General features: G+C 46.3%; 1 protein-coding gene across 1 annotated transcript in view; it reads left to right on the forward strand.

Annotated features, from left to right (window-relative positions):
- The first annotated feature begins 370 nt into the window (after positions 1-370).
- The window catches only part of LOC110295000 (WD repeat-containing protein 49-like), an 83,691-nt gene continuing 58,025 nt past the window's right edge, over positions 371-26,036 (forward strand). Inside the window, exons 1-4 of the mRNA XM_021163437.1 lie at positions 371-490; positions 3,229-3,275; positions 13,915-14,032; positions 21,741-21,810. Coding sequence (XP_021019096.1) covers positions 476-490; positions 3,229-3,275; positions 13,915-14,032; positions 21,741-21,810 — 250 coding nt within the window. The 5' untranslated portion in view covers positions 371-475. The remainder of the gene's footprint in view (positions 491-3,228; positions 3,276-13,914; positions 14,033-21,740; positions 21,811-26,036) is intronic.

The raw sequence follows: 26,036 nt of genomic DNA on the forward strand, positions 1-26,036 counted from the left end.
AAGAACTCAACCGTGCTACTTGATATGTTTTGTAAAGCGCGGTATGCTTCACTGGGAGGGGGTGCCTTAGTGGGTGCCCCCTGTCCCCAGGTACCAGTCATACAACACGGGTCTAGTATAAAATGTTTACTTGAGGCATGGGAAGGGGGTTCAGAAAGGAGTTGAAGTAGAGAAAAAGAGGGGACAGAAAAGGATGGGGAGAGGGGAGGATGGGAGGCGGGGGGGGGGTGGTCAGAGAAAGAGAGAGAGAAAAGGGTCAGAGAGAGTGAAGAGAGGCCAAACAGTTCTTTTTATAGCAACCCAGGCTCCCACCTGGCTGTTGCTAGGTAACTAACTGTTGGGCAGAACCTAGAAGGAATGCTAACGTGCTAACACTAATAACACCGGGTATGAGATAGCTATCCTTAGTATTGGCACCGCGAGGTAGTCACTGGGCTGGATCGAGGGAGGAGAGCTTTATGAGCCAACTCCATACATGTACCAACTCCAGGTAGGGAGAGGGTGGCCTGTGAATGGCACCCCATAAACCAAGCACAGCCTTGGTGGGCAGGGAAAGAAGTGGGTAGGTAGCTAGGTGGACTGGAAGGAAGCTCGAGTTCAGAGCACAGGAGTGGAGATGATGAACGAATGAGGGGCTGTGTTGGTGGAGGCTTGAAGGCCAAGGGGTCTCAACATGATCTAGCTGGAAACAAGCTGCCATCTTGCTTTCTTTCAGGAGAGCCACAGAGAGCTCTGGGTCGGTACGGGTGGACAGATAGGTCACGGGAGAAGATGGAAGCTAAGAGATGGGGGTCCAAGGCCAGTCATCACCCCAGGTCAGATGGACGAGGCGTTCTGTGGAGGCAGCCAGAGGATGCATGGGAGGGAATGAAGCTGTAATCCCCTTCCAGAGGAGCCAGGCCTGAACTGACACCCATACGCATACCAGGCGGGAGGGAGAAGGGAAGGAGAAGGGAACCTTTGGGAACCACCCAGGAGGTTGCTTCGCCCACCATCTTCCAAGCATAGGTCACTAGGACCCCAGGAGAGTGACACGCCTTTGGAAGCTGATAAAGCCGTGGAACTTTCTGGATGGCTTCGAGTGTTCAGAGTGAAGTGAAGGGCAAGCACAGGGGTCCGTGGGAAGGCTCAAGTCCCAGGGCCCATGGGAGCCACACAGGTATGAACACCACTGTTTTAGGGAAGACAGCTCCATGGTTAAAAAAAAAAAAAACATCATTCAAGGACCCAGAGCGTTGAACTGAAAGGACTCAGTGTTACAGTGAAGCTGCAACCCCCTGAGAAACCCAACTGTAAGACAAGAGAGGAGCTAAGAGAAGCGAGGCGCCTGAGCAACCAACGGGGCCAAGAGGTGCTGAAGTGAGAAGGGGTTGATCGCTAGCTGAGGGATGCAGTCACTGAGAAGATGCCATTCAGGAGCGAGAGAAGTGGAGCCATCTTGAGAAGAGTTAGGGCGGGGGGCGGGGGGGCGGAGAAGGGGGAGGGGAGAGAAGCCAGATGGCAGGGCTCTAGGGAGGGGTGCACAAGGAGACAGCAAGGCCTTGCTGTTGATTTGGAAGTCCAGGGAGGAGAGAGGGTGGAGATTCCTATATGGAGAGTGAGTATCTCCATGCCATTGTAATGGCATAAAGAGGAGGTGAGAGACCCACAAACACTGACGAAATGCCTCTAATAGATTATGCTCTGGAATGGTCTTACATATGAAATGGGCTTTCAGGTGCATTTAACTGAGGCTGGCTTTCAGCTTCAGAGGTCTAGTCTGTTAGCATCACGGCAGGAAGCAAGGCAGTGTGCAGGCAGACAAGGTGCTGGAGAAGGAGCTGAGAGTTCTACATCTTGATCTGGCTCTGGATCACTCTGACCAGACTTGATCATATATATGAGATCCCAAAGCCCCGCCTCCGCAGTGACACATTTCCTCTGACAAGGCCACACCTCCTCCAACAAGGCCATACCTCCTAATAGTGTCATTTCCCATGGGCCAAGCATATTCAAACCACCACAGTGGTTTATCAAGAAAATGACACAAGGTCTGGAGAGATGTCTCAGGAGTTAAGAGCACTGTCTACTCTCCCAGAGGTCCTGAGTTCAATTCCCAGCAACCACATGGTGGTTCACAGCCATCTATCTTGGAATCTGATACCTCCTTCTGATATGTAAATACTCATATACATAAAATGAATAAATCTTTTAAAAAGGAAAGAAAGGATGTGAGGGAGGGATGGAGAGAGAGAGAGAGAGAGAGAGAGAGAGAGAGAATGATACAAACTACCAAGGAACAAACTGTTCTGACTCAGCCAAGATTCTGGCTTCTTAAGTTCATCTGTCTGAACTCAAAGACCCTCAATGTGGCCCTGTCTGCAAATTACAATCTCCACTGCCTTGTGTATATCATTCAACCTCACTGTTCCCATCTTGGAGAACAAAAAAAAAAAAAAACCAACAATGAAGAAATGATAAAATTGGCAGCCAAATATCATCATCATCTCGTAGTCATCATTATTGTTTTTTTTTCCTGAAACAATGTCTCATTTTGATATCTAGTCTAAGCCTGAACTCATCACCATCCTTCTGCCTCAGCCTCCTGAGTTCTGAGATTACGTGTGTGCACTACCATGTTCATAAATCTTACGAGATTATTGTGGGAATTTAACGCACTAAAATATACAATGCCACTGATGAATGAATAATGGAAATATTGAATATTGGAAAATGCTAGCTCTCCCACACTGGCAATACACAGAGTCTGTTAGATACCCCCATGGTAGCAAGGGTATTTTGTTGTTGTTTTCTTTTCTTCTCGAAATTAAAATATAGTTACATCATTATTATCCATACCTTGTTCTTATGCCAGTATTTTCCATTGTATCAAGTGCAATCCCAGACACTGCTCACTGTGCTATGTGTGCTGGCATGATCAAGGTCCTCTGGGTGCCACAGGGCAGTGCCCTGTGACTCTGAGGCCTGACACTTGGACAGGTGCAGTCTGGCTGAGCTCATGTCCCACGAAAGGTTATAGGACCTGAACTCAGGTCCCAGTGTCTCTGCATGTGACATCCCATCTGCTTGGAAAGGGGTGGGGGAGGTTCTGCAATGTCACACACTCCTTTTGCGTGAGAAATGCTGGTTGCTGTCTCTGCTAAGAGCGCATGCTTCTAGCATCTGTGGAACAAGCAGGATGTGTTGAGTTTTCACTCATTCTTTTCTTCTTTTTCAAATTGATTGCAGGGATGTGTGAACATTCTGTTTTTGGCATCTGTAGGTGAACTATTAAGGTAAATATTGAAGTCTAAATGCAATTGCAGAAGAAGTGGAGCCATATGTTTTTAAAGCAAAATTTTTTTTCACAATATTTTGTATATGTCCCATCATAGGGTATAAGACTAAACCAAATGTTCTTAAGATGGCAGAGGGGCTTGGGGAAATAGCCCACCCAGTAAAATGTTTATTGTTCAAATGTGGGGATCCCCAGCACCTACATAGAAGCTGGGTGCAGCACACTGACAATCCTAACCGTGGGGTTGGAATGAAAACCGGTGAATCCAAGGAGAAGGCCAGCTGGCCAAGCTACCTTAACTCAGCCTTAACTCTCAGGTTCAGTGAGAATCCCTGTCTTTAAAGAAGGTGGAGAACAAATGAAAAGTATACCTAATGCCAACCTCTGACTACACACACACACACACACACACACACACACACACACACACACACGTTGGGGGCTTGGGGGCTTTGCTTTTCTCCTTTCTAATTTTCTTAGGCTCACATTCCCACTTCACAGTCTTGCTCTGTTCCATGTTCGCTTCTCAGCATTGCCCTCACTCTCCTGTCACGACCACAATACCAAACGTACCTCCAAAGCTGGATTCCTTCATCTATTCAGGAAACAGTTCTCCATATAACAAAGCAAATGATAATAAGATCAGTAATACAAAAAAAGAAAAAATCTAGATGGATGTTTCAAGTAAGCATAAAATATCTAGATAATTTAGCTGTGTAACTCACAGTGGACAAGCTGTGTGTGGTATTTTGAATAGGAATGGCCCCCACAGGCTCATAGATTTGAATGCTTGGTCATTTGGCAGTGAGTGGGGCTACTTGACAGGGGTTAGGAGGTGTGGCCTTGTTGGCATGGGTGTGGCCTTGTTGGAGTGGGTGTGACCTTGTTGAAGTATGTCACTGGCAGTGGGCTCTGAGGTTTCAAATGCTCAAGCCAGGCCTGGTGTTAGTGTTTTTCTCTTGCTGCTGCTTGATGATCCATATGTAGAACTCTCAGCTACCTCTCCAGCACCGTGTCTGCCCATACAACACCATGCTTCCTGCCATGATGATAGTAGGCTAAATCTCTGAAACTGTAAGCCAGCCCTGACTACATGTTTGCCTTTATAAGAGTTGCCTTGGTCATGTCTCTAAAACAGCGATAAAATGCTGACTAAGACAGTGTGTAACAAACATCCCCCATCCCCCACAACCAAAATTTATTTGCTATTCCGATCATAGTTCAAGTAGTTGTTCAAGTAATACATGTATTTGGTGGGCAGCCTCCATGTGGTGATTCAGACACCAAGTCTCTCCCACACCCAAACAGCCAAGTGGGGAAAACATGAGGAAAAGGACAGTGCAGAAGAGCTTCCCACTTCTGCCTAACGTGTTAGTCACCCTCCTGACGCTGTGATAAAACACCATGAGTGAAAGCAACTTGTGGAAGAAAGAATTCATTTTGGCTTACCGTTCTGGCGGTGGAGGTAGGGTCCATGGTTGGGGGGTATCACAGCAGGCTGTGAGATTCTCATTTCTCATGCAAACTGGCACAGCCTGTGTTCCAGTAGCCACTCACAGAGCCACCTTTACTGCATCTTTCTCCCACCCCGCTGTTCCGAATGTGTCTCTCCAGCAGTCCTGGGATCCAATCCTGTCTCTTCCAGAAAGTGTCTCAGATCACAGCTCAGAGCCTTCCTCTGCAGTGACTGTGACATGAGCCACACCCAGCACCTTTCTTACCACCAAATGCACCTGTTCTTTAACAGGGTTCACCGTTGCAAAGGCAGGGATGGTGTTTGTTAGTTTCTTAGCACCAAGACAGCATACCCAAGATAGACAACTTTAAAGAGAAATGGGTTCTTTTTGCTCAGTTTGGGAAATTTCAGCCCTCGATCATTTTGCCTATTGCTTATAGCCCATAGGGATATGGTATCATCTCATGGTAGCCTACAAACAAAGGAGACAGGAAGAGGAGGGGTTGGGATCTCAATATCCCTTACAAAGCATTCCCCGCAGTGATGTAACTTCCTCCCTTTAAGCCACACTGCTTCAAGCTACTATCACCTCCCACCAGTTGGACAAAGATGTCAGTACACTAAGCCTTTGGGGAATTCTCTATATCCACACTGTAGGAGTGAGAGAATATGGCCCACCAGCCCAAAGGTGTGGTGCCTGGAAGGGACTTCCCCTGCCTCCAAGTCCCGCAGGATTACCCAGGAAACATTACCATTCACCCAGAGCTGGTTGAGATTTGCAGAAGGTAATTCAGACACATCCAGGAGGAAAGACCCGCTAAACTAACGAGGTGACACAGGATGTTCTGAGATCAGGGCTTAGGAGGCAAACCTGTCCTGGAGAGGAACAAACTGACTCCAAGGACTGGGCAGTTGGAGAATGGTTCTAAGGCTTTGATTCAATTCAATGGGAATCTGTGTGTCTAAACGCTAAAGGTCCTTGTCTTCTATTGGCTTTTGATTGATCAATAAAGATGCCAGCAGCCAATGGTGCGCAAAGGGAGACAGGGTAGGACCCTTAGAGTTGCCCAGAGTAGGACCCAGGGGGGAGGAGATGGAGGATAACCAGGATGCAGTGGGAGAAGGAAGAGAGAGCTGTAGGAGAGAGAGAGCCAAAGAGCTGTGTGAGAATTCAGGTAAGTAGTCACTGGCCACTTCCTCGATTGGGTGTGGGGTAGCAGGGGAAGGTTTAGGAGTGCCCAGCCTTTGAGGTAGCCAAGGCCTTTTAAAATTAACTGGTGTGTGTGTGCGTGCACGTGTGTGTGTGTGTGTGTGTGTGTGTGTGTGTGTGTGAAACCGAAGAGTTCCTGGGCAGGTGGCTAGAAGTGCTCAACCCACCAGGTGTATAAAGCACTGTAGCAGAAGCTCTCTGCTACACTGGGTGGCTACCTGGCTGCTTCTTAGAATCTGGAGATAGTCTCCTGATTCAGAAAGCATACGTCAGAAATGAACTTGTCTTTCAAATTAGCTAAAGGCCTTTTTTTTTTTTTTCAGACAAAAAGGGAAGATTGCCAAAAATCACCATAGAACCACAAGCTAAGGGTAAACACCACCACCACCACCACCACCACCACCACCACCACCAAACACACACACTCACCCGTGTTCTGGGTTACAGGACATTCCATGCCAACATGTGCAGGGATGCATGTCTGAATCATATACTCTTTGGTAGAGCCTTTCCTATGCGCTCTTCTGTGCTTTAAACTGTCTTCGGGTGACAAGGAATACTTGACGGAATGGGAATGGTAGGCAAATAGTTGGTTGTTATCCTGTTTTTTTTATAGAACACTGGCAAGAAGACTCTATGTCTGATGCTTGCTTGCCTCAACTAGAGGATGCAAAGCCGACACAGAGCATACAGCAGGCTAACTGTGCAGCTGTCCAGTTCAGACCTTCATGATCCCCATTCAGATGCTTTTGCTGGGGCCTCTGATTGGTTCCTGAAATGTCATTCATGCTGCCTGGGAACCAGTGGCAAGCTTAAAAGATGGGAGGGGGAGCAGGGATCAGCCACACAGGGTAGCTAGGTGAGCCTATCCCATGTGGGAGCCTTAAGTAAGAGGGTGAGCTTCCTCACAGTGAGGCGAGGGGAAATGGCCAGTCTCCCTGCACCCTGGACGTACTGGTGGGATATGATCACTCCTCCTTAGCATAGGCTACAGAAGCATTGGAAACACTCGTGTCCTAAAATGGCCTGTCCTAAAATGGAAGTGTCCTTGTTTGATGTCCTCGGTGGAGCATCTTATTCCCAAACATCCTCTGGCAACAGTGGACAGAAATGCAGGTCTGTCCCTGTGCCCACACTTATATTCCTGCAGATGGGCAGATAGGGAGGACACTTGACACACTACCTCCTCAGCGTCCACCAGAACAACACTGGGAGTGAGTATGTGTTTATGGGCTGAGGTATCGGAGGGGTGTTAGTAGGTGACCTAGGGATGGGTGTAACCACTGCATGACAGATGTACATACACACACACACACACACACACACACACACACACACGGTCAACACAGCCACTGGAGGGGAGCTATCCTTGCACCAGACTATCAGACAAAGGGTGTTCATTTCACCAGAGACTTTTGCTGATAATAGTAGCTTGAAGCTCTAGAGAGAACAGCCTGGAACCAAGGAGAGATAAGGGCAGATTCCTGCCCACTCCAGAATCATAGAGAGTGCTACCGAGCCAGCACTGTGAGCCTAGATGTACAGATGTCCCACAGTCACCCCCTAAAAGATCCCTTATGTCACAAAGAAGCTCTCAAGATGCCCCAATGGACATCCACACCAGAGACTTTAGCATATACCCCTAAGCCTCACCCCTGAAAAAAAGAAGTTCAAAATGCATCCCCAGTGCAGTGGGGGACATCTCTAACACATTCTCCACAGGTCACCTTTTGTCACATGTCCAAATGAAGCTTCTAGTTTCACCCTACGAGCATGGGCTACAAAGCAAACACCCCTTTCCAATCACCCCATAAGGGCTCTTGACCCTCACACAGGATATGTCATAATTACACTGCAACTCCCCTCTCCAGGGGGAAAAAAAAACACTCACAGTGCCTAAAACCCAAGCATACACCTGTGCACACACCATCACTCATACTGGTTCTTCATATGAGAGAAAGAAAGAGAGACAAAGACAGACAGACAGACAGACAGACAGAGGGAATTTCCTGTAAGTATAGTCTCCTATACACAGCCTTGTGCACTCAGGCGCAGGGAGGATGCTGGTATCCATGATAGTGCCCCCACCTCAGACAGAATTTGCAGAAACCACTGGGGGCTTCCCAGACACACTTCCCTCAAACTCAGGTGGACACGGATGGACACTGCCTGGCCAGACACACTCAGGTGCACACACAGACAATTGACATCTCAGACAATCTTCCAGCTAGGATCTAGAAAATCAATGCAATCCTTGTATCGTGAACAACTAGGATTATGGTAACAGTACTCCAGCATGTAATGGTAGGGAACAGAAAAGAACGCAGATGCGATTGCGAGACCGTGTCCCATCCCTCTGGCTGACCCAGGTAAAAGCAAGCAGGTAGACATCTATTCCATCAGGATTCTTAAAGAAAAAGGAGCAGAGAAATTTCAAGAAAGCTGTTTCAGGAACTAGTCCATTCTGACCTCTGTGATGTAGGGGGTTTCCAGCCTGCCTTCTGAGACAGCTGCCCATCTGCTGAGTTGTAAGGGCTGGGGCTCCGTGTAGCTCTGCAGCCGGCTATCCCAGTGATCCAAAAATGACAGGAAAAGGGAGGGGCAATCCCCCCAAAAAAGAATCTCCAAGATTTTCTTAGAAAATAGGTCCTCTCACACTGAGCTCAGAATTGTGGGTGGGAGAAGGAGGAGGGGACAGACGTAAGCGATCAAAAAGAAAAGCAAGCGGACCGATCAAAGGGTAGGAACGCAAGAAATAGCCCTGGGCAGCTGGGAACCATCTGGGAGCCATGAGAACGGCAGAGGATTCTAGTAAAGTGGGCACCACTTATCGTGAGAGGAATTTACGGTCTTCCAGAGCTGGAGAGAAGCCAGACTCACGGGGCTACTAAAAAATCTAGCGCCCCCCCCCCCAAGGTTTAGTCTGCGGCGCATCTGTTCCTATCTGCAGTGGACTAGCCAAGGACATCCTAGTTTCAGGGGATACCAGAAGGGTTCTGGGGGATGGACTGGGATAGAACGCATGCTCTCTGTATGTCAGTGGGAAAATAGAACAGGAATAAAAATACTTGACATTTGCCTTAAATGGAGTTTTCTGTGAGCTAGACGTCACCGCGCCCAGCCCACCTGACAGAAACAGTTTAGGGAAGAACGTCCCATGACCGTCACTCCCGTTTCAGAGGGTTCAGCCTATAGCGGACCATCTCTCTGGCAGAACACCATGGCTGCAGCACGTGGTGAGAGATTGCCTCACTTCCTGGCAGACAGCCTTCAGAATGACAGGAAAAAGCCAGGAATTATACATTCCCAAGAATCCTCAGCCAAGTGACATGCTTCCTCCAGCCACGCCTCGAAAGTTTCGGCAGCCTCCACAACAGCGTCAGAAGCTAGCACCAGCATGCACCATGCCCTTTGTACACAGCATGAGCCTGTGGGAGGCATTTCTTTTATTTCAGTCATGGCAGGTTTGGGGTTTGTTTGTTTGTTTTTAATGTTTTATATAAAGAAGAATCGTCCTAACTTGCTTATTTCTCATGTCCTAATACCAGGCACCAAGTTATGGCTGTTTTAACTCCCATAACAGCCCTAACCTATGGCTGTCTCCTAGGGACCACTGCTCTCATTTAACCAGTCCTCAGTATCACGGACACAAACTTCTACCTGGCCTCTCTCGTCCTCACTCCTGACCCCTTATTTCATTTGGGTGGTTTGTAGGGTGTCTTAGTCAGGGTTCTTTAGAGTCACAGAACTTATGGACTGTCTCCAGATGTTAAAGGAAATTTTTGGAACAACTGACAGGCTGCAGTCCAACTAACCCAACAGCTGGGAATGGAAAAATCCAAGAGTCTATTAGTTGCTCGGACTCAGGAGGCTGGGTGTGTCAGCTGGACTTCTGGATAAGCTGGAATCCTGAAGAAGTGGGTTCCAACAGATGTGCTGGCAAGTAAGTGCAAGCTGGTGAAGAAGAGGGAATCTTCCTTCTTCCATTGTCCTTATGCAGGCCTCCAGCAGAAGGTGTGGCCCAGATTAAAGGTGTGCGCCACCACACATGGACCTGAATTGTTCTTGGAACTTGCTCTGTCCCAGGCTGGCCTTGAACTCAGAGATCTTGCCTCTTTCTCCTGGGATTAAAGGCATACATCACCTTGCTTGGGCCTAAGCTTTTCATGGCCACTGTGCCTTAAGATCTGAATGAAAAGCCTGTGTCTTCCAGCCTCAAGATCTGAATCACAGGTGTTCATTCCGAATATAGTCAAGTTGGCAACTGGGAATAGTCATCACACAGGGGACGTGTATTCACTCTTCTGTCCATTCATCAAATATTAACTGAGTCTACACTATGGCCAGTCTTTGCTGTATGTGTTCACAATAAATACCTCCGTGAACAAGACAAGAAATCTATGCCTTTGTGGAAATTACAGTCTAGTGGGAGCAAATTAAAACAAGTATAGTAAGTTATATGATGTTTTTGAAGCTGGTAAATGTTCTGAAAAGAATAAAGAGTTAAAAATGTGCAGTGGTGCTAGGGAAATGTTAGTGATCCCCCAAAACAAACAGGAGCTGATATGATGTAACTCACAGCAGGTTTTTTTTTTCTATTTGAGCTAGTTCAGGCCCCCCAAATGTACCACCGTCATATAGGACAGTTTTGGTGGGGGGGGGAGCCCCGAATATCTATTGGGTCAAGGCTTTATAGTAAGCAGCAAGCAGGGAGTATGTGTGCAAGCATCTAACTGGAGAGCTCCTGTGGCCTCTAACATAACTGGCTGGTGCTGGGAGTCATATCATAAACTTAACTTCTGCTCCCCTCTGCATTGGGGGTCATTAAGCAGGGGAGTGGGCTTGTAGCCTGGGGTGCAGGTTTGTTGGGGGAACAACCTGGAGACACTGGTCTTCGTGAGGGTGTAACCTGGAAACTCTGGTCTTGTTAGGGGATTAGCCTAGAGACTGGAGCTAGGCTCAGGTTTTGTTGGGAAACCAATGTTAAGTACCAGCCTGTTAGTTTGCCTGAGGTTAAACTTAGGTTAGGTTCTCTAAAACGGAGTCTGAATTTAAAAGATTTGGCATCTCACAGTATCCACATGTGTGTGCGTGGGTGCCCAAGGACAAGTGTGCACTGTTTGGTGAGGTAGTAGAGAGAAGCCCTATTGCGAGGTTCATAACAGCGAAGGAGGGGAGGAAGGGAAGGGAGGGCACCATGTTGGGGTCTAGGGGAGGAGGATTTTCCAGAGAGAAGTGCTGAAGATGGTGCTTGGGTAGGACATATGTGAAGAGCCCGAGGGAGGAAGGGCAGTCAGCCTATCATGGCTGTAGCAGGATAGGTGACCTGCAAGAGTAGAGAAGATCAGATCAAAGCACCAAGAGAGGACTGGGAAGCCAAGATGAACAGAGGTCTTGTGATGGCTCCATCATTGTGTGCAATGTGTTGTGACTTCTCTATTGACAGATCTCTGTTGTGGAGAGGTCAAGGAGTACAGGAGATGGTGAGGGATGATGGTGCCTCTCTTCTAGATAAAATATTTCATGGCCGTTTCCTGTAGCCCATAAAACATGCCAGGATGAAGACCCTGTTTAATTTCCTACATGCATTTTTTGATGATGCCTGCCTACCCCCACTGACCCACCCTGGACTGAAGCAGGTGGCCCACTATCAAGCACTGTCTTCTGTCATGTCCTATGTATCTGCCTTGGTGGCCTCCTGTGTCTGCTTAGAGTCCCCTTTAGGGCCTTCATGTGGCATCTTTTCTTAGGAAGGCCTTCTGATTCTCCACAGCTTCCATTCCTGATGTAGCTGGGATCTACCTCCTTGACTGGTGTTATACCTATGAACCAGGATATCTTCTTCACACTCTCCCTGTCACTACACTGGAACTCCTGTAGCATAGAAATTGCAAGTTTTATTTATGAATCCCAATAGATTGTGGATGGATGAATAGATGGGTGGATGAGTGGATGAATGGATGGATGGATTGGATGGATGAGTGGATGGATAAATGGATAGATGAATGAGTGTGTGGATGGATAAATGGATGGATGGATGGATGGATGGATGGATAGATGGATGGATGGATGGATGAGTGGGTAGTTGGATGAATGGATGGGTGGGTGGATAGGTGGATGTGAATGAAAATGAAGATTGGATAAGGAGTGGATGAAAGAGGCAGGAAAGGTGGATGGTGGGTGGCTAACACAGGTTTCTCATCTAATCTTGAATTCAAGGGATTTTATTTTAATTTCTAATTAGTTAAGCATTTTTAACTGTCCAAAACCTAACAGTATAACATCTATTTCTCTGCTACCAAGAGTTGGCTGAAAGAGTCTGTAGGAGAAACTGTAAGCATATGGACTTATCAGTTGCCCATGGTAGGGTTTGTTTGTTTGTTTTAATCAAGTTAGAAAAAAGGCTTTTGGTTAACATAGTCTTACTTGCCCATTGGCCAAACTTCAGAAATGCTTGCTTTTGTTGACACACTTTCCAATTAGCGCTCTACATGCTCAGTTCACCTTCCTTGGCCTGCCCTGTACCTCTTAACCTCTGTCACATGCATCAGGCAACTGCAAGTGATTGATTTGTGTCTGCATTTTATCAGGGAGGATTCTCTCCGAATGCTTTCGCCCTGCCTGAACACCTCTAATTCCTTTGTCTTTTTCCACTGTTGTCTGTAGCGTGAGTTTGTGCTCCCCCACTTTGTGTGCCCCAAAGAACACACATGTGCACCAGCCCAAGTGCTATCTTTGGATCTGAGAATGAAACACACACACACACGCACACGCACACGCGCGCGCACACACACACACACGTTAGCTTATTTTTAAAATGTCTTTGCTACCTCAAAGGCTGGGCACTCCTAAACCTTCCCCTGCTACCCCAGGCCCAATCGGGGAAGTGGCCAGTGGTCGTTGGCTCTCTCTCCTGCAGCTCTTCTCTTCCATCTCCCACCACATCCTGGGGATCCTCCATCTCCTCCCCTCTGCATCCTAGCCCGGGCAACTATAAGGGTCCTACCCTATACCTAGCCATTGGCCCTTGGCATTTTTATTGATTGATTAAAAACCAATTGCGGACAAGGACCTTTAGTGTTTGGACATGCAGATTCCTGATTGAGTCAAAGCATTAGAATCCGTCTCCAACAGTTGTCCACGGAGAGTTTGAGGTTTAGGAGTTCTTTTTTCTTACCTCGAGAGAAGTTGCAACATGCTGGCTGTTCCCATTAAACTCAGAACAGATTGTTCAAAAATATTTTATTAATTCCTTGAGAACATCATCTAATATATCTTGATCGCATCCTCCACAAGCCTGAAGGAGATCATAGATTGCTGTTGTTCAGCTACAATTTGTCTTGTGGGGTCAGGTGTGAGATTTTCCATTTGTAGCCCTTTGGACTTGGGGGATATTTCAGATTCTAGAAGCTTATAGGACCATTCAATCTGTGGTAAGTTTCCTATTTTATTAAGGAATATCATTAATTTTCCCTTGGATATTTTAATAATTTACATACATGGCAGTATATACTTCTTTGACTAATTTACTCAAAGTTTTGACGACTGTCTTTGGTTTCATTGCTGTGAAGAGACACCATGATCGTGGCAACTTTTATAAAGGAAAACATTTAACTGGGGCTAGCTTACAATTTCAGAGGTTCAGTCCATTATCATCACGGTGGGAAGCATGGCCGCGTGCAGGCAAACATGGTTCTCGAAGAGCTGAGAGTTCTACATCTTGATCCATAGGCAATAGGAGGTGGAACACTGTTGTTGTTGTTCTGTTTCATTCTTTTTTTTTTTTTTACTTCTTGCTCCCTACAGAAACTCAGCAGGCTCAAAAAGGAGCACATTTGCCTTTGAGTTGTACAAACATCCCATTTTTAAAAAGCAGGGGGCAGGATGCATTTTATTTGTGGCAGGTACATGCAGGATATAAGATGGCAGGGTGCTCTTATCTTTTAAAGACTCTTTTACTCTTCTCCTCAGAACATGGAAGAAGATGCCAAGAGTTGAGGACATGCCGAGCATCGCTCTTCACAGCGTCATGGCCTCTCCAAACGCAGAGTATGTCCGCTGGAAGGTGCACGGAGACTTCGTCTCTCAGGTAAAAATAACCAGGAAGCAGGCTAGAGTTTTCAGGCTGCCCTCTCTCTCTGACGACGCACACCACCTGAACCATAGGCAAGAAGAGTCCAGACTGCTTAGGAAGCCCCCACTGCTCCTGAGGTGACTTTGCAAACTTAGCTGAAAACAGGCATCACATAAAATTCATAGACTGCTATAAGAATAACTTCCTGGTAGGAATTGGTCCTCAGCCAGTGTCCTAGGGTCTGAAGATTGTAGATCTCTCTCCCTTCCTCTTTAGGGCTGAAAAGAAATTCAACTTACTTGTCCTGAATGGCTTAGGATGATAGTGGGGTTGTATTTGTAGTTTTAAGTCCCTGAGCTTTCCACTGGCCCCCAAGAACCCAACCCCTTGTTTCTCAGATATGTAGGAAAGCAAGCACTACCCTACATACTAAGAAAGTCACAATGCAGTGCAGAGTTGTGTGCAGGGACATCAGGACTGGAGATAGACACAAGGTGGGCAATCTTACACCGTGGCTGTTCTCACTGAACAAACCAGGATTAAGCCAGACAGGTAAGATTCTAAACTAAGCCCGACCTGGGGATCCGTCCCATATACAGTCACCAAGCCCAGACACTTTTGTGGATGCCAACAAGTGCTTACTGACAGAAGCCTGTTATTCTCTGGAGAGTCTCCACCAGAGCCTGACAAATACAGAGGTGGATGCTCACAGTGTACCATTGGACTGAGCACAGGGTCCCCAATGAAGGAGCTAGAGAAAGGACCCAAGAAGCTGAAGGGGTTAGCAGCCCCATAGGGGAACAATATGAACTAACCAGATCCCCCAGAGCTCCCAGGGACTAAATCACCAACCAAAGAGTACACATGGCTCCAGCTGTATATGTAGCAGAAGGTGGCCTAGTTGGTCATCAATGGGAGGAGAAGCCCTTGGTCCTGTGAAGGCTCTATGCCTCAGTGTAGGGGAATGCCAGGGTCAGGAAGCAGGTGTGGGTGGGAAAGTGAGCAGGGGGAGGAGGGAGGGAATAGGGAGTTTTCAGAGGGGAAACCAGGAAAGGGGACAACATTTGAAATGTAAATAAAGTAAATATCTAATTTTAAAAAAAGATTCTAAACTAAGAAGCATATGCAGGAAAGGAATGGTGTCTTACTTAGGGTTTCATTGCAGTGAAGAAACACCATGACTAAGGCCAAAGAAAGCATTTAATTGGGGCTGGCTTACAGTTTTAGAGCTTTAGCCCATTATCATCAAGGCAGAAAGCATGGCAGCATCCAGGCAGACATGATGCTGGAGAAGGAGCTGAGAGTTCTACATCTTGACCTGAAGGCAGCCAGGAGAGACTATCTCTTCCACAATGGGCAGAGCTTGAGCACTAGGAGCCCTCAAAGCCAGCCTACACAGTGACACACTTCCTCCAACAAGGCCACACCTATTCTAACAAGGACAGCCCTCCTAATAGTCTCACTCCCTCTGGGCCAAGCATTGAACACATGAGTCTATAGCGGGGGTCAAACCTGTTCAAACCATTACAGATGCTAAGAAGTGTAAACACCCTGCTGCCAAGCCTGGGGACGCTAGTTCAATGACCAGGACTCACACAGTTGAAAGGGAGAACTGACTCTCTTAAGTCATCTTCTGACCTTCACATGTGTGTCATGTTGTGTGCACACACGTATATGTAGAGAGAATCTCTTATAAGAATCACCCATCGGGCTGGTGAGATGGCTCAGTGGGTAAGAGCACCCGACTGCTCTTCCGAAGGTCCTGAGTTCAAATCCCAGCAACCACATGGTGGCTCACAACCATCCGTAATGAGATCTGACGCCCTCTTCTGGTGCATCTGAAGACAGCTACAGTGTATTTAGATATAATAATAAATAAATCTTAAAAAAAAAAGAATCACCCATCAATAAAAAAGCTGATAGCCAATGAGCTGAGGCAGGAAATAGGAGGTGGGACACTGGCAGGAAGAGAGAGGATTCTGGGAACTAGAGAATAGAAGAGAGATTCTCCCAGGAAGATGTGAAGTGACAGGCACATGACATAGTACCTAAGCACAGGAAACCAGCCATGTGGCAGAATGTAGAGTAAAAGAAATGCGTTAATTTATGATCTAGTCAGAGAAGAGCCTAGCTATATGGCCAAGGTATTTGTAAACATAGTTTGAGTCTGAGTCTTATTTCTTAGAGCATAGGGCTGGGACCAAGAACCAGAACAAACTTCTACACGTATACACTCTAGAAAAAGTTTTCTGAAGAAATATTGAGTATAAGAAAAATGTTCAGGAAACCATCAAACTTACTTTGATGAAAGAAAAGAGAAACAATAAAGGAAGAAGGTTGGGTCAAGAAAATAATTCATTTTTCTACAACATAAAAGCCAGCAAAGCATCAAAGACAGATTAAGAAAACAAAACACAGTCGAATCCACTGTCTCCTGCGTGAGATATGTTTCGACCCAGAGGGAGAAGAAATGGGTGAGTGTGGGTGATACATCCCTGAGGATATTCAAATGGGTGCCTGTGACAGATAGCAAGGAGGGATTTTGAACTTTATATAAACGAATCATAGGGCTGGAGAGATGGCTCAGCAATTTTGATGGCTCAGCGGTTTTGAGCAGTGGATGCTGTTCCGGAGGACCTGAGTTCAGTTCCCAGCCCCCACATGGTGGCTCACAACCGTCTGTAACTCCAGTTCCAGGAGATCTGGTGCCCTGTTCTGACCTCTGCTGGTACCAGGTAGATGTGTGGTGCACAGANGGTATATGCAGCCAGTGCACCGTACACATAAAATAAAAATTGAAAAACTGGAACAAAACAAAACAAAACACCAATCCCACAATGGATGAATGTTGTGGTAAATCTCCAACCGAAATATGCCCCGGCGATGAAAACACAACACAATTAATATGAATACATGCTGTGTGCCTAGATTGGGCAGACCTACCGCTACACTACCATCTTCCGCACCTAAGAGACCCCTTAGAACTTGTGGTTTCTCCAGGCCATGTGCTTCTGCTCTGCTTTTCTTCTTCCTCCTCCTCTGCATCCTCCCCTCTTCCCTCTTCTCTTTCTTCTCTCTCCCCACCTTCTGCTCCACCTTCCATCTGCCCAGTCATCAGCTCTCCTTTCTATTTTTTTTTTAATTTCTTCTTTATTTTACAAATTAAGGTGGGAAGCAGGTTTACAGGAAATCACCTGAGTGCTGACTCATTTCTTTCTTTTTTTTTTTTTTTTTTTTTTTTTTTTTTTTTGTTTTTTCGAGACAGGGTTTCTCTGTGTAGCCTTAGCTGTCCTGGAACTCACTTTGTAGACCAGGCTGGCCTCAAACTCAGAAATCCGCTTGCCTCTGCCTCCCGAGTGCTGGGATTAAAGGCGTGCGCCACCACGCCCGGCTTCTGACTCATTTCTTGTTCGCAGCCCCTCCCAGGAGAACAGAATTAACATCAAATATAATTAGCCCCAGGGCTAACCACAACATTTCCCCCTTTCTATCCAATTAAAAGACTATTTTATCTCAGATATAATTGAACATCACTATTACTATTTTGTAATTTATAAAGTACAAGAGACCTAACACCCAATCCAACATCTTTGTTAATTAAATAGAACCTCTGTCATCTATCCTTACTTAAACGACTATAGTTCTGCACCTGGCTATGTCTTGGCTTTAGACTGAATGCCATCTGAAAAGTATCCTCTTAAATTTATTCTCTCAAAGTAAAAAGCCTGGGTTGGCTAGGAGACAATGTAGTTTTTCAACCCCATCAGAAATCAAAGAATGACTGATATTAACTGAAAATATTTAGGAAGCCTAACACCACTTCCAAAACTTAGCCAGTTTATAGAGACCGCTGATCACTTGGAGAGTCCCTTACTTCAACATGTTGGAGCATCAGTCTTCAGCTTACTGGCCAGGGTCATCTGACAGACTTAGAGAAACAGGAATATTAAGGACTAGCCTACTCTGTCTCTGCAGAATCAAGCTGTCCTAACCTATAATTGTGTCCTTACTTTGGACAGTATTATGTCTGTAGATGAAATGAGGTAATTCTTGCCTAGTGGCTGTTTCACCACAACTGGAGTAACTCAAAGATGCTCGGTTTCTTCTCTGAATACAACACAGGCAAAGCTGTCAGGAGCAGACTGGTCTCAACAACAAGTGAATAAATAACATTAAATGTCACATTCTGTGGACTTCTGACATTTTTGAAAACCAACTATCTATGTGAAGTAATCTGGACTGTTCTCTGTTACCTAATCTAAGGCATTTCTGATTAAAATAACTGAAAACACCATAACAATAAACTCAGAGCTATGAATTTCCTATTTGGTCCTTAACTCACAGGCTTAAACATCTCAGATCTGTTTATAATAACAGCAATAGAAGGACTGGGTCTAAGCCCTGTACTTCAAAATTTTTAGTATCAAAGACAACCTATAATAATCACCCCAGCCCCAAAGCTTAGGGAACTAGGACGACGACTCTTCATAACTTCTTCAAGCTGAATATGGGCGTTGAGATATTTTTGAAGGGAGGGGGAAGGGTAGAGAAATGGGGAAGTTGTTTGGCCTTAAGAAGGCCACAACAGGGGCTGGTGAGATGGCTCAGTGGTTAAGAGCACCCGACTGCTCTTCCGAAGGTCCAGAGTTCAAATCCCAGCAACCACATGGTGGCTTACAACCATCCGTAACGAGATCTGGCGCCCTCTTCTGGAGTGTCTGAAGACAGCTACAGTGTACTTACATATAATAAATAAATAAATCTTAAAAAAAAAAAAAAAAAAAGAAGGCCACAACAATGATTGTATTCGTCTCTTATGTCTGTGTCCTGACTGGATCTGGATGAAAAACCAAGACATCAGGAGTCCAGGCAGGTCAGTTCAGCATGTCTGATAATGAAATTCACCAAGGCTGTATATTCTGTAATATATAAATCTCAAAACAAAATTTTAGTATCATCAAGATAACCTTTTTGTTTGATTCTCTGGAATCTAGTTCTTCAGGGGAGTCTCCCTCTATCAAATCTGATCCATAGAACTCTGGAAGGTGTAAATACTTTAATCAACTTTTCCAAAAACACAAAGACAAAATGGTGCCCAATGTATTTATTTGAACTCAGCTGACCTGAGATAAAAATTCACTGTCCCCAGCCAGGCGTGGTGGCGCACGCCTTTAATCCCAGCACTCGGGAGGCAGAGGCAGGCGGATTTCTGAGTTCGAGGCCAGCCTGGTCTACAGAGTGAGTTCCAGGACAGCCAGGGCTACACAGAGAAACCCTGTCTCGAAAAACCAAAAAAAAAAAAGAGAGGACGGCAGTGAGGCATCTATGCCGGAGAGAGCCTTTCTGTGTTTGCTTCCCTGTATGCTTCGCTCCCCCACCTCTCCGCAACCCCCTCCCCCGCCTCCCCCACTCCAAAACAGGGACACAGACAACTCAGGTCTTTTTACACTCAGTTTCTCCCTGTGAATAAAGAATTGGTAGACAAAGGTACAAAGGGCTCTGGTAATTCATTGATATAAAGAGAGAAATATAACCTCTTGATACTTAAAGATGGTATAAAGATATAGTGCTCTAATAAGTCTTACAGGATACTCATATTCTGTCTAATGTGGGCTCCATGGGAATTTTGGGTTTAAATCCTGGTTTGACAAGCTGCCTCTTATAAGCAGGTATAGAAAGGAAAGGAAGGAAAGGAAAAGAAAGGAAAGGAAAGGAAAGGAAAGGAAAGGAAAGGAAAATAGAAGTGTGAATCGTTTTAAAGATGGTATGATAAAAGTCTGCAGGAAACTCATATTCTCTAACTTGGACTCCACAGGAATTTTGGGTTAATATCCTGACATGACAAATTAGAAAGGCATAAATAGGCTAAAATGTGTGAATATTTTTGAGTATTGTGATTGTTTTATTGATCCTCGGGGATAGAAGGCAAGCTACAGGTTTTCCTAGTTACTGCCTGAAGGATATGCTGATTTGGTTGTTTCGGTAATTCTCCAACCTAGATATGCCCCGGCAATGAAAACACGGCTCAGTTAATATGAATACCTGCTGTGCGCCTAGATTGAGCAGATCTACCACTACACTACCATCTTCCCCATCTAAGAGACCCCTTAGAACTTTCTGATTCTCCGGGCCATGTGCTTCTGCTCCGCTTTTATCCTTCTTCCTCCTCCTCTGCGTCCTCCCCTTCTTCCATTTTCTCCTTCTCCCTCCCTTTCAGCTCCACCTTCCCTTTATCTGCCAATCATCAGCTCTCCTTTATTTTACAAATTAAGGTGGGAAGCAGGTTTACAGGAAATCACCTGAATCCTGACTCATTCCTTATTTGAAGCCATTCACAGGAGAAAGGAATTAACATCAAATATAATTAGCCTCAGGGCTATCCACAACTGATGGTATCCTCTCTGTCACCCCGAAGGCTCCTTCTGATTGGCGGCCACTCCAGGCCATCACTACTCTATACTTTTGTCATTGAAGTTGTAAAAGGTAGCCCGTTTCATGTATTAAAAAAAAAAAAAAAAAAAAAAAACATACAATACACGTGCCTTTCTCTCCTGGTTTCTTCAGTTAGTATAAATGGAGCCAGACTTACAGAGTGTAACCACTTCTCAGTGGCAGATCGGGCTGTACAGGAAGTGCCCTGCAGAGGGCTGGGTGGGAGAGGCAGGGTCCAAGCCAAAACGCCAAGCACTGGAGTTGATGCCCTTTCTCCTGAAGTCCTGGGCCGGGAAGGAAGTATACATAAGAGTTTTCTAGACCCCGCTGTCCTGTTGTTCTGCCAAGGGGGGCGGGGACGGAGGGGGCCGCTGACCTTGTTTCTGAGCAGACCACTATGTTGAACAGGCGCCTGCCGGCAGCTCCTGACCCTTACCTGCCACGCTCTGCTTTATAAGTGGTCCTGAGGCCACACTGACCTGTTACCCCGGGCTCCAGCCTCCATACCCTTTTTATTGAAAATTTGCTTTCGGCCCTCTTGGATCTCTGGCTTCTGGGATCCATGACGATTAGAAGCCCAGGTTGCCTTTCTTGCAGTTTCCTTTGAGCTTAGCATCCTGCCTACATAGACCAAACGTTAAGGGAATCTATGGATCTTGTAGATCACAGTGGCTCCTCTAACAGGATTGCAGCTTGATCCAATTTACAGCGTAGAGCTAAGGGCGTCCGCTGGGGAAGACTGCCTGAGATAAGAACTCAGAACCTATCAAATATGGTTCCTTTCATCTGAGACTGGCTCCCTCCCTCCCTCTGTGTCCTGCCCCAATTCTCTGAATGTCTGGTCCCCACACCTCTGTTTCCAGGAGTAGCTTGGTCTTCAAAAACAGGCTCACTCGGGATGATACTCAGGGTCCCTTCTGATACAGAGATGGTTTCCAGGAAAAATAATAGTTTTCTCCACAGACTGGGTGATTTTCTTTGAATGAGCTAAACGAGGCAGACGTTGCTACAGGTTCTGCCAGCCCGAGAATGCCCAGGGAGTATTTACTTTGGCATTAGCTTCCAACCCTGTAAATGGGAAAAAACAACTAAGTATTCCACCATCCCCCAAAAATAAAATAAAATAAAATAAAATAAAATAAAAGGTATTTTTAAAGCCATACTTATTCCCAGAAATGTGGAGCCTTTTCCCTTCTAAGAGCATCGTGGAGGAAATGCTGTAAAAACACTGTTATTTGACTTCGTGGGTGATCTCTATAATTATGTTTTTCTCATTTTTTTTTCTTTCCAGCTGAATTACTATGAGTCTATGAAAGCTGTCATTTCCAGCTCCAATCACGAGCCCACGGCTTTAGTGATAGGTATGGTTGTCTATGCCTGCTTTTGGGCGGGGTCTCCTACCTTTTGAGCTTCCGCTCTGCGACAGACATTCTATATGCTGAGAAGCACGCTACTCAAAACGGACCTACATAGTTGTTTAGTTGGTAGTTAAGGTTCCTAAGTCTCACACCACAAGGCTGGTGGAGAGATGGCATGGGAGAAGCTGATCAATATGCATTGAGTTAAAATATGAGCAAAATATATTTACGGCAATACCGGGCTCTGCCGTCTGAGTACTTCAAACGCACTGCATGATTTTACAGGTATGGGAGCGTAGCTTTGAAACAGAGTATGGAGTGTTTGCATGAAGTGAGGAGGAGGCACTTTTAAGAGTTCAAAAAGCAGGACTGGAGAGGTGGCCCAGCTGTTAAGAGGGGGTTAGGTTTGCAACACCTACATGGCAGCTCACATCTGTCTGAAATGCCAGTTTCAGATCCGACGCCCTCTCTTGGCCTCTGCAGGTACTGCATGTACTTGATGCTCTTACATGCCCTTGGAACACCCATACACATAAAATTGTAAGTGGGGTCTCGATGAAACCACTAATCTAAGCTCACATTTCGTTCATGGGTAGGAAGAAAGGTTTATTGGAGGATCAAACTGCCGACCAAGTCTGCCTCAGGGAGATGGGGTGGGGGGGGAAGCAGAGAGGAAAGCAAAATGGTGGAAAAGCAAGCCAACTTAATGTGACAGGGGACTGATGCAGGCTGAGCTAGGAGCCCTTGCCTGAGGCAGTTGACTTTGGGGGGCAGGATTAATGGAGGTCTTAATCTTAACCGCCTATGGAATTCCTAAAGAATGCTGAATTTAGGCTTCTGTTTACATAGTAACAATCCCTCTGTTTACTAGGTAGGAGTCCTTCTGTTGACTCTTTGGACATAACAAAAAATAAAATAAATCAATTTTTTTGAAAGAAAAGTTATTTTTTTAAAAGATCTAAGAAGAGCCAACCCTTGGGCACACATGGTGTCTGAAAGATGAATTTAGACCAAGTGAATTCCAAGTTAGGTCAACCTGTGAAAGAAGCACAGATGGGCGAGAGAGGGCGTTCCCAAGGAAACAGCCTGAGTCTATAGGCGGAAGCCATCATGCCCTGAACTACTCCACCGCTTCCCAGTACTGCTGCACTGAGAATTAAAGTTCTTAACACGTGAACCTGTGGGTGACACAGTCCAGTGTTGTGTGTAGTTTTTAAAACGGGCTACCACCTTATCCTGGGAGCTGCGACCAAGATACCAGCCGCTCCTGGCTCCCTTTTGCTCCATCCCGCTTAGCTCCAGGATCGATCACATCTTTCTAACCCCCTTTGCTCAAGCTTGGCTCCAGGATCGGCTGCTGGGAACCTCAACCCAGCTTCTCTCTCTCTCTACTTGTCTTTGCTCCGGGAGAGGTTGTGTTACCAGCCCACTCCGGAGACCCTAGAATCCTTGGATAAAGGACACACAGACAGCTTTATTATTTTAGAACTTGCCCGCTAGGCAGAATTGCTGGGAGCAGAATCTCCTGCCTGGAAAGGCGTGCCCTCGTCGATTATCATCTGTTTTTCCTCCTGCCCTAAACTGAGTAGCTTGTATCAGCTAGCCCCGCCGCACACCCCCAACCTCCTTGCCCTAGCCCTGCCGCACACCCCCAACCTCCTTGCCCCTGCCCGTAGCAGAGGCTGCAGGTCCTAGCTGCCCTGAGGCCTTACATGACTGCTGTGTCCTCTTTCCTCCAAAGCATGGCAGAAAAAAATCCCTTTCCTTCCCTGCGTTTCCCTTTCCTCTTGGGACCCGGAAGTCCCACCTATAACTTCTGTCCAGCAATTAGCCTCCCCTCCCTCCCTTCTTTATTGACAAGTCAAGAGCCAAATTGGGGACCAAGACCTTAGTGACAGAACCTCCCTTTACAGTCCAGCCATAGTCCTCAATCCCGCTTTGCTTCTCTGCTCCTGCGTTAAACGGCTGACGAAACGCAACTTGCGGGAGAAAGGGTTTATTTCAGGTTACAGGTTACAGTCCAGCATGGAGCGAGGCCAAGTAAATCAAGGCAGGAACCTGGAGATGGAAGTGAGTCACAGGTCACAGAGGGCACCACTTTGAAGGGTGGTAGGTGATCTGTTAGAATAGTGGCTCTCTTCTAAACACAGTACACCAGCCCAAAGCAGTTCCATGTATAAGAGGTGTATTGGGAGAGAGGGGGACAAGGTGGCGGCAGAAAGAGAAGGAGGAGCTGACATAAAACAGGTAAAGGTGGGAGGTGAGCCAAGTGGATTCTGGGAATATGGTGGCTGTTGCCTTGGCAACGGGTCCTGCCTGTGATGTCTCGGGTTCTGGAGGTCCTGATAGCAACAGTAGGTCTCAAAGAAACCTGGGACCAGTCTCAGTATGGCAGCTCCTTTCAGCTTTCCCCTTACCTTAAACCTCTCCCTCCTACAGGCTGAAGGGCTTCTCTTTCCCCTGCTCCTCTTTGTTATATAATTCAGTCATTTTGGCTGCACGCTTTCTTGGTTCTTTTGGTCTCTTGGCTCCTGGTTCCTCTCTTCACTCCTCTCTCCTCTTCCTTCTTGCTCCCCCCCCATCCCCCCATCTCCTCTCATGTCCGAGTTCAGTCTGGACCCTTCCGGTGACCTCTGGCTGTGGTTGCCCTCACATCCACAGTGAACCTTCTTAACTACACCTTCAAACGGTCATGTCCTCGTTTTTCATTCAAAGGATATATTTTTGTCCCCGGCACTACCTCTCTCTCTTTTTGTGTCCTCGCCATGAGGTGAATCTCTTTGCTCCTCCATATTTACCACCATGCTTCTTCCACACAGCCTAGAAGCCATGCAGCCTACTGAAAGCCCCAAACCTAAGCTAAAATTAAATATCCTCCCCTTAAGCTGTTTGTCCCAGAAAAGGGAAGCCGACTATTGTGCAGGACCCACCCCGGAGCTACGGAATGAGTCTGCAGCTAAATCAAGTGCATGTGCGTTGAACTCTGGGAAGCATTTGTTCTTTTGCCATGGCAACATACGGAGTCTTCGCTAGCTTACCCCTTGAAGACACACCCTCAGTTCTTCATAGCTACTTCATTATGCTGCACAGTTATCTTGGGAAGCTCTTGACACCAAGTTGGGAAACCCCAGGTAGTTAGTTACTCAATGGCACTGGCATCATGTTTAATTTTTCACGTGATGCTGATCATGATCCCTTTAACGGTTTAAAGAAGATTTTGACCCCTGTCTATGGTTCCAGCGGGATGACCTGTGGAACTTTGTAAAATCTGGTTACCTGAGTTTTACCCTCCAAGACTTTGGCTCAGTTGCTCAGATGAAGTTCTCAGAAGAATGCTTTTCCCAACCCCGGCTCTACCCCTTCTAAAGCCTAACCTCTGACTCTAAGGGCCTGGTGTGAGCTCACCATGCAACCCATTTGTAATGCATAAAACACTTAAGACCCTCTGCTACAACTCAGATCAGCCACCCACAGGTCAGCCTAGTTAGCCCTGAGCATTTGCGAGCCTTTGAAAAAACATTCCCTTCATACACACACACACACACACACACACACACACACCCTTTTATCCTCTAAAAGCTAGTTCCACTTGCCACGGAGCATCATGGAAAATCAATACAACTTGTAGCAGGGTCTCAGCCTCCTCTGAATCAGCTCTCTTGCTGATTTCTTGATAGAAACCACTGGATGCCTCCTCCGGCTCAAGTCTTAGATTTTCTTTATAGATTTCTGATCCATTGACCTTAAAGTCCTCAACATGTTAGAAAGAAATGTGCAGGGCTTGGATTGCCTGGGAACTTTCATTAGTTTTTCTTGGAACTAAGAAAGCTTCTTTTCTAGAATGCTAGCGGGCCTGAATTCTAAGAAACCAAGGCTTGGCCTTTGGAGGCTGCAGCAGCTCAGGATGAAGTGTTTGCTTGCGGAGACCAAAAGCAATCGTTCCCGAGTAAGGATCGGTGACTTCTGGCTTTGACTCAGCTGCTAATACGACTGTGACGTTGGGCCTCGGTTTCCTATACTTAAATAAGCAATGTGGTCTAGGTTTCATTTAAATGTGTCCCCCAAAAGTTCATGTGCTGGGGACATAGGAGATTGCATAATTTTATGAAGTGGGGTCCAATGGAAGGCAGTAAGGTCATCGGAGACATTGGAGTCATCGGGGAAGGGATTAATGTAGTTCTCCTGAGGCCTTGGCTAGTTTCAGAGTATGGTGTGTGTGTGTGTGTGTG

This window comes from Mus caroli, chromosome 5 (assembly GCF_900094665.2).
Source record: "Mus caroli chromosome 5, CAROLI_EIJ_v1.1, whole genome shotgun sequence".
Lineage (NCBI taxonomy): Eukaryota > Metazoa > Chordata > Mammalia > Rodentia > Muridae > Mus > Mus caroli.